Raw genomic sequence first — 19346 nt, 5'->3', positions numbered from 1 at the left:
TCTAGCGTAACACACACTTCACACACACATACTCACTTACAGTACCCAGCGGGGTAGCCCTCCCCCTCTCTGCTCCAACACTGACTGACAGCTGACTCCACTCATTCACACTCACCACTGCCCCAGGGCCGCTACAATATGCTATCTACAGAGATAGCACTGGCGATCTGAACCGGTCAGTGGCGAAAAAAAGCACTTTTATACGGGACACATTTGCCCCCATTACCGTTTTAGCTCGTTTCGTGCCTCAATACTGAACCAATTTTAGAACGAGTGGTACCCATGAATCATACGCACACATACACATGGGGAAATAGGGCCCAGGTTGAAAAATACCGAAGTTGTCCTTTAATGGTTAAAAAACACATCATGCTTCCCTAACTGTCTGCCTGAACATACCTGTGTTCACACTCTGACTGAAACACCCTGTTTTAGCACCTGTCTCTTTAAGCCTCCCTCCCGAAAAAGCCCAGTATGCTCTGATTGGTCATTACTTCCAGGTCTTCCACGTCACTGTGTCATTGCAGCTGGGGGAATGGCTGTAGCGGCTCTTTCTATCTTTATAGACCGTTTCTCTGGAATAGCATTGCTAGCTAACAAATTTGGTTCGTGTTTACTTCCTGTCAACTGATGTCATTCACATACCCTGCATAACAGTACAACAGGAAATACAAAGGGACCTGTTTAGACCGTTCATGTTTCAATATTGAAACGATCTATAGACTGAATCACCCTGACCTCATGCTAACAACACTCACTTCCGGGTTGACAACTGGCAATTTATATGAATTGCAGAGATACGTAAAATAGGCAAACTTGTTTATTTCTGTTGTCATTTTCAGCCGTAATTGTAATGTTCAAAGATATATAGTTAAACACGCTGGTCCGACCTATCTGACATTTCTGCTGTGCTTACTTTATGCAGTGCATTGCTTTGCTAGCGTGTTTGATATACTACATATACTGGCACAGAAGCTAAGCAATGTACTGCTGTGGACGGGGGTCGCAGCAGAACAGAATTTAGCCTCCTAAAAAATCAGTATCAGTTTATCACACTCTATTATATCGCACTCTAACAGATCAAGGCAGTGGTACACCGGCTACTCCCCTGTACTTAAAGAAAGACTTAAAGACTTCTCAGCGGAGTCTGGCGGCTTTAAGATAACGGTTCCAGTTGACCGTCAGAAAAGGCTGTATGACGGCAAGAAAGTGGTGAAAATATTGTAGATATAGCTACACTTAAACTGATATTTATTTTTTTAGGTGCTTTTTTAAAAACTAACCAATTGAGGCAGAGTTTGCACAGCGCCATTGTATTTAGTGTACATGACATGGGGATTTTCCACCCACAAACATTGTGATTCAGTCTATATAGTGTAGTTGTGACATCACAACTTCCCAGAAGTCCGGACAGCTCATTTATAGGCAATTTTCTGAATATGGACTGTGTGCATCTCGCTGTGGATTGAATGTTTGGATACTTTTACAGTATTAATATAGCGTCTCTACCTACTTTATGTTAAAAAAGACATGGAAACCTGACTTGGGACCTTTAAACTACACAAATTGTCACTGCTAATAATTGTCAGCTGGTCAGTTTGATACAGAATTGCATCTCAGGTTGGCCAGGGACACTATTTAATATTCTCTGCTCTCAGTGTGTCCAAATGAATCAAACAAAAAGCTCCTGGTGTATTAATTTGTGTGGCTAAACAAGATTAATATGTGTAGTTTACATCCCCCTGTACTAAATGTTCATGTATTTTTAAAGTAAAGCTGCCATCTTGAGGCTGTGGTGTTTTTTAAGGAGCTGAAATAACAGTGGTGGAGCCATCAGCAGTGTGTGTGTGATGTGTCTAACAGGGCAGGTGCAGTCACTCATTACCTGCCACACTGAAATGCAAATATTGGCCTGTTCAATGTGTGTGCAAATAAGCAGGTGCAGCAGACGTGGGTCCATTCAGTCTGGTGTCTGATAGGTTATAATGGCAGAGTGTTTGCTTTAGAATTCAGCACGGTACTTTGCACCTTTGCATATATGCTTTACATGGAGGCATGTTTACATTGTATATGATGCAGAGCTTTTTGGGAGCGAGGATGCCTCCTGCGTAAAAATAGAGAGCCTTGGGCGTGGTGCATGGATGGATTTTGGTTCCGCAACAAGTGGAGGTCCACCTTTAAGCAAAAAGGACAAGCGCGCACCCCACCCGGTCCCCGTGTGCCACCTCGCCTGCTCCGCATATGTCCCCGGTATCCGAGGATGCGCTGCGTACACAGTGTTGAATGTTGGACTGCACCATTCCTGCCGTCTCCACCGGGGAGGCTGTAATCCGATCCTGTTTGGAGGAGCCGTCGTGCAGCCTGTGCGAGGAAGGAAGGAAAGGAAGAGGGCACTGCTCTGCTTGCTCTGACGCTCTCCCCTCCACTCCTCCCCTTTCTGCCAAGTGTCACCCTCTTTCTCTCTCATCTGTTCACTCCCTGCTCGGTGAGGCTGGTCGGCGGCGCACACGCCTCCGGGATCGTCGCATCGCATTGTTCACCCCACCGACCGAGCACCCATTTAAGTCGGCGTGACACGGCGGAGCTTCTTTTTCCTCCTTCCTCTCCTGTGCTTCTATTTTAATGCCTTTACCGGGGGAATCTACCGCATGCACGCCAGTCCGGTGACGTGCCCGAGCATGTTCACATCAGAGACGGATTTACCTGAGAGTAAGCTGCCCTCACACTGTCAGAGCCATCTCCCCACCGCGCGCACACATTTGGACTTCACCGATTGTCACTGAAGAGGAAAAAGGGAAACACACCGGATTACAAGGATGGGGTTCTACGGCACTTTAAAGATGATTTTCTACAAAGTGAGTAGGATTTGTGCTTGCATCACCTCCAACACATCCCCGTCTCTTTATTATTTAGTCTTTGACTCGCTGTGTCGCCCTCATTATCTCTGACGCGCCTCTCGCGGCAGATTGTGCGGCCACTGCGGAGGATGAACAGCAGTGTAGCAGACCCCCAGAGACGCAAGCTTTAATTGCCCGGGCCTTTATGTTGTGTTTGCGTTAAATGTTGGAATATCACGACGCGATTTTGGCATCCTTTCCCTCATAGTAACTTCAGCCGTGTAAATAAACGCCACCGCGCCGATTCCAATGGTTGTGTTTGTAAATGGGTTACTGCTGTGGCACTTATGTGACCATCTCATCCTGCAAGGCTGGATGAAAATATGTTCATATTTCCGCCTTATGCACTACTGAATTCCCCGTTTCTGGCTGGCACAAGATCCCATTTTGCCTCAGTGCTGGCTCGATGCTCCCTTGCACCTGTACATCAACTGTGGTCCTCCCCTTCACATAACCTACCCGATGCTTGAGTTATAACATGTATACTACATAAAGATGGCTGATATCACCTTTTTTAATGTATGGAAGCATGCAGACTGCCACTTTTGCAAATAACTATCAGCACCAGGAACCCAAAAACCACCCGTTCCCCCTGCGATCCTCCACAGTTTGCAGGGTTATTATGATCCTACATTATGCAGCAGTGGTTATCTTGCAGTGACCAAAGTGACTGCTTGAGATGCATGCATGTGATCAGTCTGCTGTTGCCTGTTTGGAGCAGCCTATCCCCTGACATTGTGCACTCGCCTCCGGCTCCAAGCACAGATAATGGGTCACTGTGTCAGACTGCGTGAGGTAGAGAATATCCTCAAGGATGTTGGGTGTATTATGCTGGATGGCAGCCATGAAATGATGCTCCCTTTAGTTGGAAATGCAGAGTACAAACAAGAATATGAAAGGGAATCCATTACGCAGAGTGTGTAATGTAAACAAATTTGTTAATCACATATCATTCACTCCCTTGCGGTGGGGGATTTTTTGTGTGGTTGTGTGCACTTTGTCTGTGTGGTGTCGAAGCTTTTACTCAATTAATCCTTGTAATTAAGTGAAAATGTCATTCTTAATCAATGGGTAATAGATTATTGGATTGAATGGTGACCCATTTGTATTCTCTCCATCCATTTTGTGCAAGTGCTCACTCTAAGATATCAGGATTTTGAAGTCAGCCCCTGCAGCTCGAATTATTTCACGCCGCTCTTTGATGGTACTGACAAAAACTCCATGTTAAAGACATGTTCAAACCCATTTTTTGCTTTGATTGCAATCCTGGTCCTTATGAAGTCTTTCCCAAAATGGCCAGTTCTCAGATGCAAGTGTTGCTGTGTTGCTGATTGACATGATGAAACTGTTTCATGGCTGCTTGAAACAGTATTTGAAAAATGAGAAAAGATTCTTCAAGTGACTGATGCTGCAGGATGCAGTCTGCGGTGAAATGAATCAACACATTATGCAAGAGTGATTGCTGTCTTTAAAATATCATTAACTCTCGGTGTATCCATCTGTCGTGCTTTTGGCCAGATAGAGAAGGGGGAAGCCAGGAGGAAGGGAAGGAGGGGAGGACTGATTAGCGGTGATTTACAAACACTGCGTGCTCTGGTTACCTTTTTCCCAGGCTGAAACACAAGGAGAGGCTGGTTACACGCTGTTTTTTTCACGCCCGCATTTAGTTTGAGGTTTTCTTGCATGTACACACAGAGACACACTCAAAGCCAGCCAGCCAGCCAGCCAGCCAGCGCTCCCCCCTTTTCTCTCTCCCACTCGCAAACACACACACACACACACACACACACACACACACACACACCCAAATTCATGCATACACACACACACACACCCAGGCTCTCCTTGGCTACTGAACTGCCATTGCAGTGAGATCACCGCTTTAAGAACAAGGCAGTTGGGTTTAAGAGCTGGATCTTAACAAACACGAATATCATATAAACCCCTCTTTATAGTCCTCAGCAATCAAACAGGCTGTCAGCCAGATATCCGAAATGTAGACAAGTGGAACATAAGATACCTACCTTCCCAGCTTTTGAAAATGTTTGGACTACATTGGCATGTTTTTTTGCTATGCAGATTAGTTTTCCCAGAGCCTCCTCTATACATTTTTGTAATTTAATACCCAAGATTTGTGTTGATCTTCCCTTAAATCAACCCTGCAGCTTAACAGTGTTCTCCCAGGAGCTGCGCTGGCTTTGAAGCCAATTTTTGTAGTGGCCAAACTGTGGAATTACGTCCGTCAAGTGATCCCATGTGACCCAAAAATACTTTTTCTCATAGACTTACAATGCAAAAGAAAGGTCTTTATATACGTGAATACATTTTTTTAGCATCAGAACTTGATCGAAATGACTCATTTAACTATTAGAATTTGATCCATACAGTCCGATAACATTTCAAAAGTCTAGAAGAACTTTACGATTGAAACCTGTTATCCCCATTAAAGTTAGCAGGGAGCTAAACGGAAGTAGATGGCTCGGTTAGCGGAAGTCTCTAGTGCGCCTGCTCTATGGAAGAATCAGTGCAGAATCAGTGCTGATCATCCAAGTAATTTTATACGCAACAGTTTTTGGCTTCACTGAGCAACTTTCATAGGAATGAACAGGGTCCTGACTCCAACACTATCCATTTCTCAGTTTTTACTTCCATACTTTACAGAGGAGTCGACTTGTGAGGAAAAAAAAGGTCACAAATCAATCGTTGGATCACAGTGTTATGTCCAGGGGGCATCTAACCTGCAGTACAAGTTGGTGTGCCGGTCATGTCCACATGCCTCTATAAACTCCGGCTTTGGTTGTGTCAGTTGGTGCATTGATTCATTCTTTAGTCTACACTGAGGCAGAGAAGCCTATGTTAAAACCCAGTGCATAGGTGCAGTTGCTTATAATCCTACTCATAACTCAGGGTTTTCTGAATTGTTTCTCTTGATGCATCATTGTTTTTGATATATTGCGTGCCGTTCCCAGCGCTCAAATGTGGCCCTCGGGCTGAATACACTGAGAGTACAAACACACATTCACCAAATTATAGTGATAAACAAAAAACACACATCTTGGGGAGAGACCTGTAATCAAGCCACTGTAAAGCCAGACAGTATGGAGTCAAATGTCCAGCGCTGCATTCTCAGCATCTGATACTACAATAACATACTGGAAATACATTGAAAAAAAGCATTGTTTACTTCAAAAGCAGGGGAGGAAAAAATGGTTTATTTTGAATGTGGTTTCTGGTTTCTACGAGCCATTATCAGATTCTACAATAGCAGGAGGACAGATGGAAGTTCTGCAACACGTCTTCCAGTGCAGGTTGTGTCTTGCAGCACAACAGGCTGCACTCTGACTGTAGACAGACTGTTGCCAAATTCTTTTGACCCTAAATGAAAGCACAAAAAAATGATTGTTATGCCACAAGTAATGTAAGGGAACCTCCTTAAAAACATGCTATGTGCTGCAGTGTGAGAATAAATCATTCATCTCCACCATGATGTCCAGCTTGTGCTCAAAATATACCCTTGTTGGTGCTACAATAAAGCATATTTGAAGTCCAGAAAGAGAGCACAGTGTGTTAGTCTTTACTTGAGGCTGAAACTGAAGGGCAGTGATCACATCTCGCTAAGCTTTCATTTAAACATGAAACATGTTTAATTAATCAAGAAACAAGGCCATACTGTTACATTCTATATCTCCTTTTGGCCAGACACTTCAGTTCAGTTATCCGTTAGCTTGTGAATCATTAGGGACCGGCGATGAGAGGGTGATCACTTGCATGTGTGGTGCGAGGCCTTGCCAGAGAGAGTTGCAGGCATGGGATGAAGAAAATTAGCTCGCCCGGTCTCACACAGGCTCCTTTGTTTGCTCAGTGGGGTAGGTGGTAACAGGGACCGGGGTGATGTGCGCACATGCAGGTGATAGAAAGAGATAAAGAACTGACTTGCTTTGTTTTGCCCTCTCAAGTATCAGTAGGAATCAAACTTCCTTGTCAAAGAATGCACCCTTCCCAAACGAGTTTCTGTACCTTGTGGTTATTTTGTGTGTGTGTGTGAACATTCTGTACGCTCGGAGCTCTGGATGTGAATGTGGGAGTGCCTCTGGATATTAACGGGGTGTCTGTCTGGTTGCTCAAGAATCACCTTCAACATGAAACATAATCAAAAGACAGCACTGTTAAACAAGCGCCTGCTTTGTGTCCTCCTATCTCATCTACAGATAGGTCGTACCTCTCCGCTTTGTTATGGAACATGTTAATAAAATGAATCTCCAGCCCATGCATTAAAGTTTAATTTCCGATTTGCATATAGCTGTTGCAAGACTGTGGTGTCGGAATTTTAATATGCTGGATTTCAGACATAATGTTAACAAAGTCTGTGACTTGCAAAAGCAATTTTCTGCTTCCACCTCTGTTTCTTAAAAACGTCTATGACGCGTGTCCTTTTTTAAAATTGCTTTTCAAGGAACTGGCTTCTCACTCAAAAAGTAAAGTGACTTGGACTGTTTTTTGGAAGAAGGTTATTGGAAACAATGATGGATTTTACAACACATGCCAGAACTACCCCCTGCAGCTAAATTCTATGTGGTGTACATTTTTATTTACTACCTAGAGGGGTGTACTGTTGTAATTAGGTTTGCATTTTTAAATACGTCCTCCATTGTCATGCTCTGATGGTTTCTAATGTTTCTCTTCTCTTGTCTTTTTCTCTCTCAGATGAAGAGAAAGTTGGACCATGGCCCCGAGGTCCGATCTTTCCCTTCAGGAAAAAAGCCCTGCAAAGGCCCGGAGTATCCAAGGTAAAGCCCAGATTTCACCCATAACACCTCCAGTTGCTCATCAGAGACACATCCTCTCCGAACTTTCTTTGTGCTGCAGTGTCCTGCATATTTCCCCCACCTTAAAGTCAAAGGGATTTCACTAGAAGAAAAAAACATTTTAATGAGACTTATCTCCTTGTTTTAGTGCTATACACATATTAAATGAAGCTACCATGAAAAGAAATAACAAAAGAAATATCAAGAAGCATGAACAAAGAAGCTGTATCTTCAAAGAGAATGATGCTTCACATCACATTGCATCTCCGACATCCAGCCCGCAGGCCCAGATGTTTCTCTAACCCTCAATATTTAATGCACGTGTTCACATGTAGCCACATTAAAATTCAGACTGAACACAGCCACTTAACTGTAAATGTTACCATGTAGCTGGCTCCGTCTCAGCCTCCCCGCCCATTAAAAATGAATCAATAATGAAATGGACCCCCAGCTTTCCCTTTTGCTGTCAGCAAGCGTAATCTGAGGTATTGAGGGTGCTCGCTGGACGGCTTCTCCCCTTGCCCTTACATTGCAGGGGCACATGGGTGCACTTTGAAGTCCTGTGCTGCTTTTCACATCCAGGTTCTCACAACGGGAGAGTCTGGACTTGAACTTGAGCAGGAATCTGCGGGATTGTGCATACTTTGAAGTTTCCGAGTTAGAAAATATGTCTTGGAGGTACTTTCAGGCAAATATTTACTGAGTTTTTTTCCTGTGATTTTGACATTCTGCATGTCAAATTTAGTTCTCCCTCTGTGACCAACAGGATAACTTCAGTAAACGTTAAAAAATGTGTTTCAAGGACATAAAAATATGCAAGTTGTTCTGAACGTTTCACTGATATCTCAAGTTTTATTAACATTTCTAAATTTAATTTGGCAGGGTAAGAACTCAACAACAAAAGCTGTTTTTTATGTACACAGGCAGGAAATAATTAATATTTTTTTTAGGTTCAACAGCAGCTGTAATATTCATACACAATTCATTTTTTCACCCTAATATTGTGGTAACATATCTTTTTAATTGGTAATTTTAAATGGTCTAATTTTAATTTGCCATCATAGTAGGCTACTCATGCTTTCAGCTGGGGATTTTATTGCTAAATCAAATTAGCAAAATGCTGTAGTTTAAAGTGTAGCTTTACATATTCAACTTTGCTCCTCCAGTGACCCATGGGCCATTGTGTGTCTTTTTGTCCACTACAAAATCATTTCAAGTGGAAATATCTGCAGGAACAACTAAATCCCCTCATAACAACCTTATTATTGTTCATGTTGTTGTTCTCATTAATAGTGTATCCTTAATATGTCTGTAATGTTACCACAATGTTACCCTTAAAGGGTAACTTCAGTATTTTTCACCCTATTTTCTCATGTGTTTGTGTCTAATTGACTAATGGAGCAACAATTTTTGGTCTGGTATTGAGTAGAAGCGCTGCAGCAGGCAGCTGCAAAACAGGCTGTAATGTAACCACTCGATGCCTAAAGCGCCTATTTTTTTACATTCAGGTTCAGATTGTTATTTTAAGTGTCTGACAACTGTTGGAAAGGACTGCTACAGAGATAGACCTTTTCATTAAAGAATAAGTTCCTTTTTGTTTCCCCAGAAACAGCCCGGAAATTGCTACCAGCAAACCCACCTGACTCCTTTTAACTAAATAGTCATTTTATTGTGTATAGAGCCAGCATATTTTCACATCTGACTGGGTGAATTAAGGGTTTATTTCAGGTAAAACCAGAGCTGGTGGTTGTTGGAAGAGTGGAAAGACAAAACAAGACAGTTTTTGTGAGTTTTATTTTGTTTCTGTTGACTTTGAATGAAGAGTGTTTTATGATGATAAAATCGCTGTTTATTTAAATGGAGTCTGGTGGATTTGGCAATAGCATTTTCTGGGCTGTTTCTGGTTAAACAAAAATGATCTTACTCTTGAACAGAAAGGTCTGTCTCTGTAGGGATCCTTTTCATAATGTTGTCAGACACTTAAAAACCAAAATCTGAGCCTGTCAGTGGCAAAACAAGCACTTTAAGGGACGTACATTGATGGTGCGAATATGTCCTGAGTGGTTACATTGCAGCCTCTTTCGCTGCTGCCACCTGCAGCGCTCTCACTTAAATAAATAGTTCTCTTTCACGTTCTCTGTCTACTGTCGTCTATTTGCCCTGAAGATCTCATAATATTAGGTTTTAACGGTTTCTTCTTTCCTTGTACATTGCAGCCCGACAGGCATTGTCCCATGTCCGGCCACACCCACCACATTTGGCCACATCAGAACAGCCAATGGTCAGGGGCAGCAGAGACGGCGCATCACCTCAATCCAGCCACCCACGGGTCTTCAAGAATGGCTCCGAACATTTCAGGTGAGCACACTGGAGTTTTCTTCTTCTTCTTTTCCTTCTTCGTCTCTTTTTCCTTTCCCCCACGGACAGCTCCAAACCCTCGAGCAAAAGCTCATCAAAAAGCAGATGTTGTGCCCAATCAATGCTCACTTAGTCTCAAAGATAATTGCCGCCTTGTTGTTAGGGCCCACCACATTACCATAGCCACTGTAGCGTGGAATTGGAATTAGCCGTACCTGTTCAGACTTAAAAGTAGAGTTATAACATCCCATGTTTCGACTGTAGGACTATAGTCTGGACTAAAAGTTGAACAGATGTTGTATTCTATGTTCCTCTAATATAAAGAAATTAGTTACTGCAGTATAAATGAAACCTTTTGTGACTTTGTCATGTATTTTTGCTACATTATCCAGACAGTAATGAGGATTACGGGTCTCTCAGGAGGTCATTTTGTGTCCATGATTAGCAAACTTGTTAAAGACTTATTGTATGTTGTTACATACATGTTGTTGTGATTACTGTCAGTGTCTGCAGAGCCCTGTGATGGAGATGTAAAACATAATACTGCATCCATAGTTTACCCTATTTTTATATTAATTCTCCTATATTATTGTCCATACAGGTGCAAACATAATAGAGCCATTTCTCTCATGTTAGACTTCGGCTCTAATGATTCCAGACTTCATGGAAATAGGATGTCATTTAAACATATTAGCCTTGATGGGGTCTCTCTGATTTCCTATATAATAGGTTGCCATGGACTTCATTACCTGAGAGAGCTTAAACTCATTATCCTCCAATAGCCGAGCGAACCTGTGACACCTCAGTGTTTATTTTACGTATATTAGTCTTCAAGCCTGACCTGCTGCAGTCTTTAATTTGACAGCACACGCTGCAGTTGCTAAACCTCAAACTTACATTCTGTACATTCCCCAGTCCAGTCAGAGCCTGTAGCTGCTATTAGAGAGGGAAACTACAAAGTTACATACTGTAGCTAGAAAGAATGTTCTCACAGAATCGCCTGGTGTTATTTTGGGATTATGTAAAGGGAAACGCAACGACACATATGGCCATGGCAAAGTCCCTATATTACAGTAAATGACAAGTTTGAGATTTGGGAAATTCACCCTTTTGAAGAGAGTTAGATCAATGCCACTCATGTCTCTCCAGTAAGTATAACAGGGTTCCTGCATATCCTTTAATAGTCTTAAAGGGTTTTAAATTTATTAGTCTAAAAATATGGCCTTAATTGGTATTAAAATGTCTTAATTTAATCTCTCAAAAGTCTTAAAAATGCTAATACAGGGGTAGTAGGATTTAATTAATCTTTTTTCTGACGTTGCATTGTAAAATCTCAAAATAATTGCTAACATCTTTACAAAAAAAATAATATACCTGTCATGTAGATCAGGATAAAGGAAGAAAGCAACCAACAACAGTAATGTCTTGTTTCCAGTCAGGAAGTCTGAGCAGAAGAGCCACTGTTTAGCTAGCTAGCTGTCACTACCCTGGATGACACGATGTGACTCAAGTCAGTGGAATTTAACATGTGGAGTGAGATACACAAAATAGCCAATAAAACTTTGAACACCAGGCGTCTCACAAAAAATTCAAGCTTTTTGTTACAATAAATTTTCCTTCCCCCCTTTCTTTCTTCAGTTTTGGTTACAGTAAAATTCGTCTTAAATTTCATTCCAAGTGGCATTAAAAAGGTCTTAAAAAGTCTTCAGTCTAACTTACCTTAAATTTCCAACCAGCAGCAGGCTAGCTTAGCGTATTGTAAAGAGAGTGGCTCCATCCTTTCGTAACAAAATCAGCTACCAGCACCACTGAAGCTCAGTAATTAACACAATATATCTGGTTTGTTTACTATAAACACTAAAAAAAACTATTTTATTTTATGGACCCAACCACCCCCTCTTTTTGAAATTTACTGGTTTTCAGCAGATACTTCAACACCTGTCATCAGCAGGTCATAATGATTACCTGATCAAGAGTAATGTGTGTTTAAGTGAGCCTGGATTCCTTCTATGCTTAAGGTTCAGCACTCTGATCCTAGATGTTAACTTGTGGTTTGTGTCGCAGCTGTTCTCTGAAGACTGTTGAAGGAAATTCTACAAAATTGAAGAAATCAGTAGCTGAAGCAGAAATAGGCTGCTGAGGGGAATAATAGTTTACCAAAAATGATACTCAACAATGAAGGATAAGTGTTTATCCAGCAAGCTCTTGAAATACACTGAGTCCTTCAGAATTTACTTTATAAGTGGTTCCCATTTTGTAGGTTCTTTGGTAAAACAGTTACTACTTGTACATTTATGATTACATAACAGACTAGAGGTAAGAACGTTAACTAACAGTTTAAACAAAAAATTCCCATCTCAGGTTCAGATTAGAGGGCCTGTAGTTGTTGAAACAAAACATACTAAAATCCTATGGCAGAAAATTGATGTAACACATAAGTAGCTGTTGCGTTGTCCTCCCAGTGGCAGGGAGGAGGTCTCTGAACCCCCTGATTACCTCCAGAACCAGCACCTCTGGCTAAAGCTTTTAGCTGCCAAATTACAGGTGGTTTGCGTGTGCCAGATTTTCCATCCTGCCTCATAGCCTGTAATCATTGTTAGATTTCAGTGCTCCATAGAGGAAAACAACTGCGGCTGTTGAGTCCAACATACAGTGCAGCTCGTGTCATCAGCCAGCGTTAAACAACTGAATGTTCAAGCAGAATAAACAACCCCACAGAGTCCTAATAATGTTGTTGATAGAGTCTGGTTCCTGATGTTCACATTTTCCACTAATGTGTTGGCTGCTTGAAATAGGCAGGTGCCTCGAGCAACTCTGTGCGGCACGTAGGGAACATTAACGGGTTGCAGACACACTGCACAAGGCAGTATGTTTCCAAGGCGCTCCAATCAGAGTAAAATAAGAGCTTACATAAGCGCGCTAAGGTGTCTAGTTTGACCACGATGAATTGGCACAGTCGGCCCATAACGCTTCACTTCTATGGGCTACAGCTTTGATGGGTGTGGCAGTCCAGAGGTGGAGGTATGATCAACTTCATCTAGTGTACTCCCACCTGTAATGGTGAACTTGGGGGGGGGGGGGGGGGGGGGTTTTCCCTTTCATTTTTAGAACCTCTTGAGAGGACAGTACAGAGAGTACAGACTGCAGTGAAATGAAAAGCAATAAAAGCCAGCAGGATACACTGCTGTACAAGTCAGACAGTCTCTGTAGTATTATACTGATACCATATGAGAGCAAACTCACAAAATAGCTGCAGCAGAAACTGTGTTAGTGCATGACTTAGTGTATATGTTGTAGAACAGTTGCGTATTTCTGTCTGAGGCCGACACAAGTCTAAAAGAGTACTAGTAACCAAGCCCGACCCGAGCCTGACACCATTAATGTCAGGAAAACAGCTCTGGTGCTGCTACTGAAACACGCTGGTGACCCTTTTTACATTGCTCCGTTCATTCCTGTGTTCACCTTGACCACAAACCAAAGGCGACATAGCAAGGAAGCAGATATTAACTGGGAAGCAAACTATAAAGGACCATGTCAAGTAGGCTGAACCGGAACAGTATATGTGAATATTGTCTAAACCCGGCCCAGCTCATCAGATTCTGTCAGGCTCAGATCAGGTATTCTCACTCTAATGTACATCAAACAACTGCGGAGTCCATAAACACAACCAGACAGAAGGGAAATTATAGCAATGGAGAACGAGATAGATAGGTGTTGCCCAATCTTGATTAATAAGCAAGCACAGGTGGTTGACAGCAGTGGATTACAATGACAAGCCATGTGGAAAATGACACGCCTCCACAAGTGCTGAGAAAAAGAAAAAGAAAACCTGTGTGAAAATGAAAAAAATACTAACCAAATATCAAAAATATATGCATGTAAAAAGGAAAGCAATAGTCAACAGTTCAACAGTAATCAACAATAATGACAAGAACAGATCACTTGTCATATAATGATAGGAATGTTACGCTGTGTTTGAGACTGTGGTGAACATGGTGCTCATGAACAGCAAGGCACAGAAACTCAACTGTGCAAAATCTCATGAATGTCAGTGATAAACTGCTTTGATAAACATGTAAAGTATCTTACATGGCTGACCAGGGCTTATTGTAGGGTTGACTATGGGTGCTTGAGATTGAGGATGAGATTTTTGATTAACAATCATCAGTAATGCAGCTATAAAGACTAACTATGTAAAGACAAATAATAGAACAGCTAGCACAGTCTGGTAAGTTCAGAAAATCACATCACTTTACTGTAATTCAGCCTTTAAAACCAGGAAAAGATGACACTTAGGATATCCAAAATCTCAGATGATATGTAGTCTCATATCACACTATCAATAAAATATTGATATTGCCGAGCGCTACGGCTGCAGACCTGTTCAGCTCAGTGTTTTAATTGGCTTCACCTTTTCTTTATTGACAGCAGCCGTCGCTGTTTGTGATGCAGATAATGTGAAACAACACCACCGTCAATCTGAGCTTCTTAGGTGTCCTGGATTTCACCTGGAGCTGTGTCTGCAAGTTCTCTTTTCAATAGGTTTTTCATTAGCACAGTTGAGACTGTTCTTGTGCTTTCATCTGGTATGCATTGAGAGTTGCTAGTTTCAAGTGGTCTGCCACCCCATACTAGCACCAAAAAGCTATTAACTTTGAGTTTTTATGATATATAGTGTAGCGTCTGCCAAATGAATATCATGCAGAGTGATGTCATTTTAAAAAAAACCTCTGTCCTCTGTGCTGCAGAGCTGGACTGGCCCCGAGAAGCTGCTGGCGCTGGATGAGTTGATTGACAGCTGTGAGCCAACACAAGTCAAGCATATGATGCAGGTGATCGAGCCGCAGTTTCAGCGAGACTTCATCTCCCTGCTGCCCAAAGAGGTGAGTTCCTGAATGCCTCTTTCTCTGTTGTCAGTACACAACTTCCATCTCCAGTCCCTTTCCTTCTGACCTGAGCCCCTGTGGGAATCCCTTCCACTGTTTTTAAATATACAATACATGACAGAGGCGTCCGCTCCAGTCCTAATCCTGTCGCAGTCTTCCTTCACATCCATAGTGGGGTGTCTTGTTTTTCCTCTGCATCATAACTGACAATACAAACTATCTGAAGTGCCACACTGATGATAAGATCACATGAGGGATTCTTGCAAACCAGCCTCAGTCCACCGTTATCTGGTGTAGCTGATCAAATACGTAACACCTCGTCTCTCTCTGGCAGTTGTTTGGATGAAAAGCGGCGGCCAGCAGCATAGAGAGTGAGGCAATAGGATGCAAGATTTCAAGGTGTCAGCACCGCTTGCACCACAGCGGCATCATGTGTGTTCTCACCAGGACATGAGCCTTCTCTTTTCATTTTGTTTTCTGGTCCTGCCTTTTTTTTTTTTATATGTTATCCTGTTCTCTCTGACTTCTTTTGATAATCCTGTCTGTCCTCTCCGCCAGAGCTGCTGGAAATATATTGAGGGGGGCTGTCAAGTAATTTTAACAGGACAATCCCTGTGGCCGCACTATAGATACAGTTGAAATTGAAACCATGAAGAGAATCTGCAGAAGGCGGTGTGTCGGGCTTAAAAAGCAATCACTCCGGGCTCGAGGTCCATTCATAAAACTTTTGAAATATCCTGAAGCCCGGTAATGACTACAGGCTCAGACAGGCTTTCAGGTGATTTAGGTATGTCAAGGTTTGTGGGTCTTGTCTGGGGCAAGTGATTTGAAATAGCCCTAAAACTAAACTGTAACACCTGAAGACCTTCAGCAGGGAGACAAAACAACATAAAAGTCTTATGATTGCCCTTCATCATGACCCTCAGTTCTCTTTAAAATGCTGTCAAAGAAGTTTGAACCATGTGAAGTTGGATATTTGACATGGAAACGTCTCTAAACCTTTGAGGAATGAGGCATTCAAGAACTTTCATAAAAGACGTTCAGATCAGGCGCCTGGTTTTACAAGGAGAATTGAGCAAATAGCGTAACTGTTAGGGATGTCTGTTGGTAAAAAAACCCCAGTACCAAGTAGTATTGAAACGTCATCCAGTTTTTGTGACGGGGGTCTGATCTCAGACTGTCCCGACTCCCTGCTGGATTAGCAAACTTCCTGTTGCTGCCGTTTTCAGAGCTGCTCTCCTCTTGGTGATGAGAAGAGATCAAGAGAAACAGCAGGTTGACAATAAAAATGACTAGATTAGACTAGATCTAAGAGCAAACTAAAGACTGGCCTTATACAGACCATGCTAAAATGTCTTTGTGAAAACGGCCCCTGGTTATTGGAGCAACCCGGACATTTGACTCCTTCCTGATGTTCATGACGCCACTCCTGAATTTGTCACACAGCGTGCTGTGGGTCATTATCATCTCGGATTATTGTAATATAATAAAAGAACAATATTTGCACAACGGGTTACACAATGAACCCATAATCCTTACCTATATTATGATGATACAGAGCAATCTCTCATCCTAACAGTTGATCCGCTGTTTCATTGTTGCCACAGATACTGTGTGTGGTAAGACTTTTGTCCAAAGATATACCTGTTTGAAAAAAAAACAACAGACTGTAGTGTTTTCTCTGTCTATTGCCCAGGGGTCCAGATTTATGCTCATTATACCAGGTTTTGTGTCTTTTTATGCCAGCTTTGGCTTAACGAACTGTAGCCCTGGCATTATTACTGGCTGTGTGAAGATCCTATTGTGTATTTTTTTGTTGGGCTTTAATAAAAATGTTGATTCAATTCTATGGTAATACCATTGTCTACCCTTGTCAGTTCAATTCACGCTGTTAATATTGTGCACATAGTTTCTTCGGCAAGTGTGTTTTCTCAGCTGTTCCTTTTTGTTACTGTGATTTAGTTACTTCAAACTTCAAATCCTCTTCCACGAGGTGTTTGTGCTGTCGTATACACCCACAGCAGTGAATAATGGGTCCTTTTTGTGTCTCCTTTTCCATTTACACCTCTCACATTGTCTTTCAACAGCTGGCTTTGTATGTGCTGTCATTCCTGGAACCGAAGGACCTCCTCCAAGCAGCCCAGACGTGTCGCTACTGGCGCATCCTGGCAGAGGACAACCTGCTGTGGAGGGAGAAATGCAGGGAAGAAGGTGAGTCTTAAGTCTTTGCAACAGATGCGGACAGACAACACGCAGTCGCCCAGCGTGAGCAGTCTGGAGCTACCGCTGTGGGCGATGCTGTGCTTAAAGACACGGCTGTTTTTTTAAAATAAACTTTTTAGAGGAGAAACATGAGTCCAACCTGCCTCCATCTCTATCTCTCCTCGCAGGCATCGATGAGCCTCTGCTCCTCAAGAAGAGGAAAATCGTCAAGCCTGGCTTCACTCACAGCCCCTGGAAGAGTGCCTACATCAGGCAGCATAGAATAGACACCAACTGGAGGAGAGGGGACCTCAAATCACCCAAGGTAGCTTTACTTTCACCTTAAATTCCCCGCAGCGTAGCCGATCTTATAGATCCGATATCAAGCTGCTTTGACTCGCAGAAAGTTGATGGAAAGTTAGCGATAGGTCAGATCTCTGCAGTATTCTTTTTGAATAATAAATGAGGTGCAGCACTGGATGATCTCCCTCAATGTAAAAGACTCAATTTGTCTTTTGCCTGTTTAGAAGTTCCCCATAAAGCATGACCAGTATGCTAGAGCTGATCCTTAATGGCCCTTGTATGCTTTTGCTCTTTTTTAAAGACAGCCGCGGGTCATTTTAGGCCACCGCCGATGTAAATTTGGTTACTGTGCTCTCCGTACTCCTTTGCATATGCAGTGTGCTCTGTCGTTTGCTGAGCTAGCAGTCCTGTGACCCAGTATTGTACACACACACACACTGCGTAAAGAGCTGTGTACACCTGCAGCACTTGATGACATTTTCCTCTTATCTCCTCTTTGATGTACAAAGCACCGGAGACGTGTCATTGTCAGCCTCAGTTCTTGCTGTGTCATTCCGCATCCGCCCCGTCCTCCATGTCTCTCTCACTGCAGCTCTCTTTATCTGCCCCATCCAAAGGTGCTGAAAGGTCACGACGACCATGTGATCACCTGCCTCCAGTTCTGTGGCAACCGCATCGTCAGCGGCTCTGACGACAACACGCTCAAAGTCTGGTCGGCCATCACAGGAAAGGTATGTGTTAACAGCTTCTCTATTTCCTGTTGTTTCCGGTTATCTTAATGTTTTTCTTTTCTTCTGCGCTGTTGTCAGACATTAATGGACTGAAGGCATGCGGTTCACGTTGAATTGACTTCATTAATATTTCAGACTTGTTGATTAGGAAGTGAAAGAGACAGCCATCTAAATTATTGCGTAGTGGTTCTAAGACTTCCTGATGTACACTTGGCCATACATGAAAACAGCTTTCTTGTCTGACACCTAACTGTGTCTGCACTACTAACCTGATGGATAGTTGCCCCGTCACACAAAAACATCCTGTCAGAGAATCCATTCTGTCTTCGTCTTTTCTCTCCTCTTACATTTTGCCGTTTTGCAGACTTGTTACACAGCACATGTCCGCAAGAGGTGTTAGTATTCATAGCTGAAGCTGGTGCAGCCACACAGGCCTTGGCTGCAGCTTTACGCTGTGTATTAAAAAGAAAAGCAGTGGTTGTACTGTGGTGTTGGAGAGAGGTTCACAGATTGTTGTGAATCGCAGTGCTTTCATGTCTCGGTGTCGGACTCCAATTTCAAAAGAGCTTGTTTTTTTCTTGACTAAAAATCCTCCGTAAACTGTCGTTGCATATTTCTCTCTTCCCATCCGTTCCTTTCATTATGACTTGGTGAATAAATGAGATACGTTTGGGCTGTTTCACTTTACAAACGTACGTTTCAAAGAAAAGCCTTTAGAGGAGTTGATTTTCTGCATTATCACACTGCAGTAGGTTTCTCTTTCTGTTGGACACAATAGACCAGGGAGCTTGCTTTTCATTGCTTTAAAGACTCGGTCCAACATAGTCGAGTTGGCATTCACCCAAGTGGTGATTACACGGCATATCAGTCACAGCATTTGCTGATCTGGACAGATCTAACCAAGGTCATCCGATAAGCACGGAGCGCGATTTGGCTCTCCTTCACCCACGGACTAACATCTGGATGACAGGTTGTTGAGTTACAGCTGCGGCGGCTCCACATCGCTGGTGGCAGTCTGCGATGAGTCACATCACCAGCAGGCTCAACTGTTTTTTATGAAACCACCCTGCGCTCAGACCGACGTCACAGACGCGCAGTACATTGTCTGTGGCTTCTACAACGCTAATCCACCTCGGATTTGTTTGTTTACATTACTCATGAAGA

General features: G+C 42.7%; 1 protein-coding gene across 4 annotated transcripts in view; it reads left to right on the top strand.

Annotated features, from left to right (window-relative positions):
- The window catches only part of fbxw7 (F-box and WD repeat domain containing 7), a 163648-nt gene that overhangs the window by 128108 nt on the left and 16194 nt on the right, over positions 1-19346 (top strand). For 3 of the 4 annotated variants that reach the window (XM_050044715.1, XM_050044714.1, XM_050044716.1), the window contains 6 exons: positions 7602-7684; positions 9919-10060; positions 14809-14943; positions 17034-17157; positions 17337-17473; positions 18069-18182. In XM_050044715.1, coding sequence (XP_049900672.1) covers positions 7602-7684; positions 9919-10060; positions 14809-14943; positions 17034-17157; positions 17337-17473; positions 18069-18182 — 735 coding nt within the window. Of the gene's footprint in view, positions 1-2473; positions 2856-7601; positions 7685-9918; positions 10061-14808; positions 14944-17033; positions 17158-17336; positions 17474-18068; positions 18183-19346 lie in introns of those variants that run through there. The other variant, XM_050044718.1, reaches the window with a different exon arrangement.

Source organism: Epinephelus moara, chromosome 5 (genome assembly GCF_006386435.1).
Source record: "Epinephelus moara isolate mb chromosome 5, YSFRI_EMoa_1.0, whole genome shotgun sequence".
In the NCBI taxonomy this organism is placed as follows: Eukaryota; Metazoa; Chordata; class Actinopteri; order Perciformes; family Serranidae; genus Epinephelus; species Epinephelus moara.
This window is presented reverse-complemented; position numbering and strand designations above follow the sequence as displayed.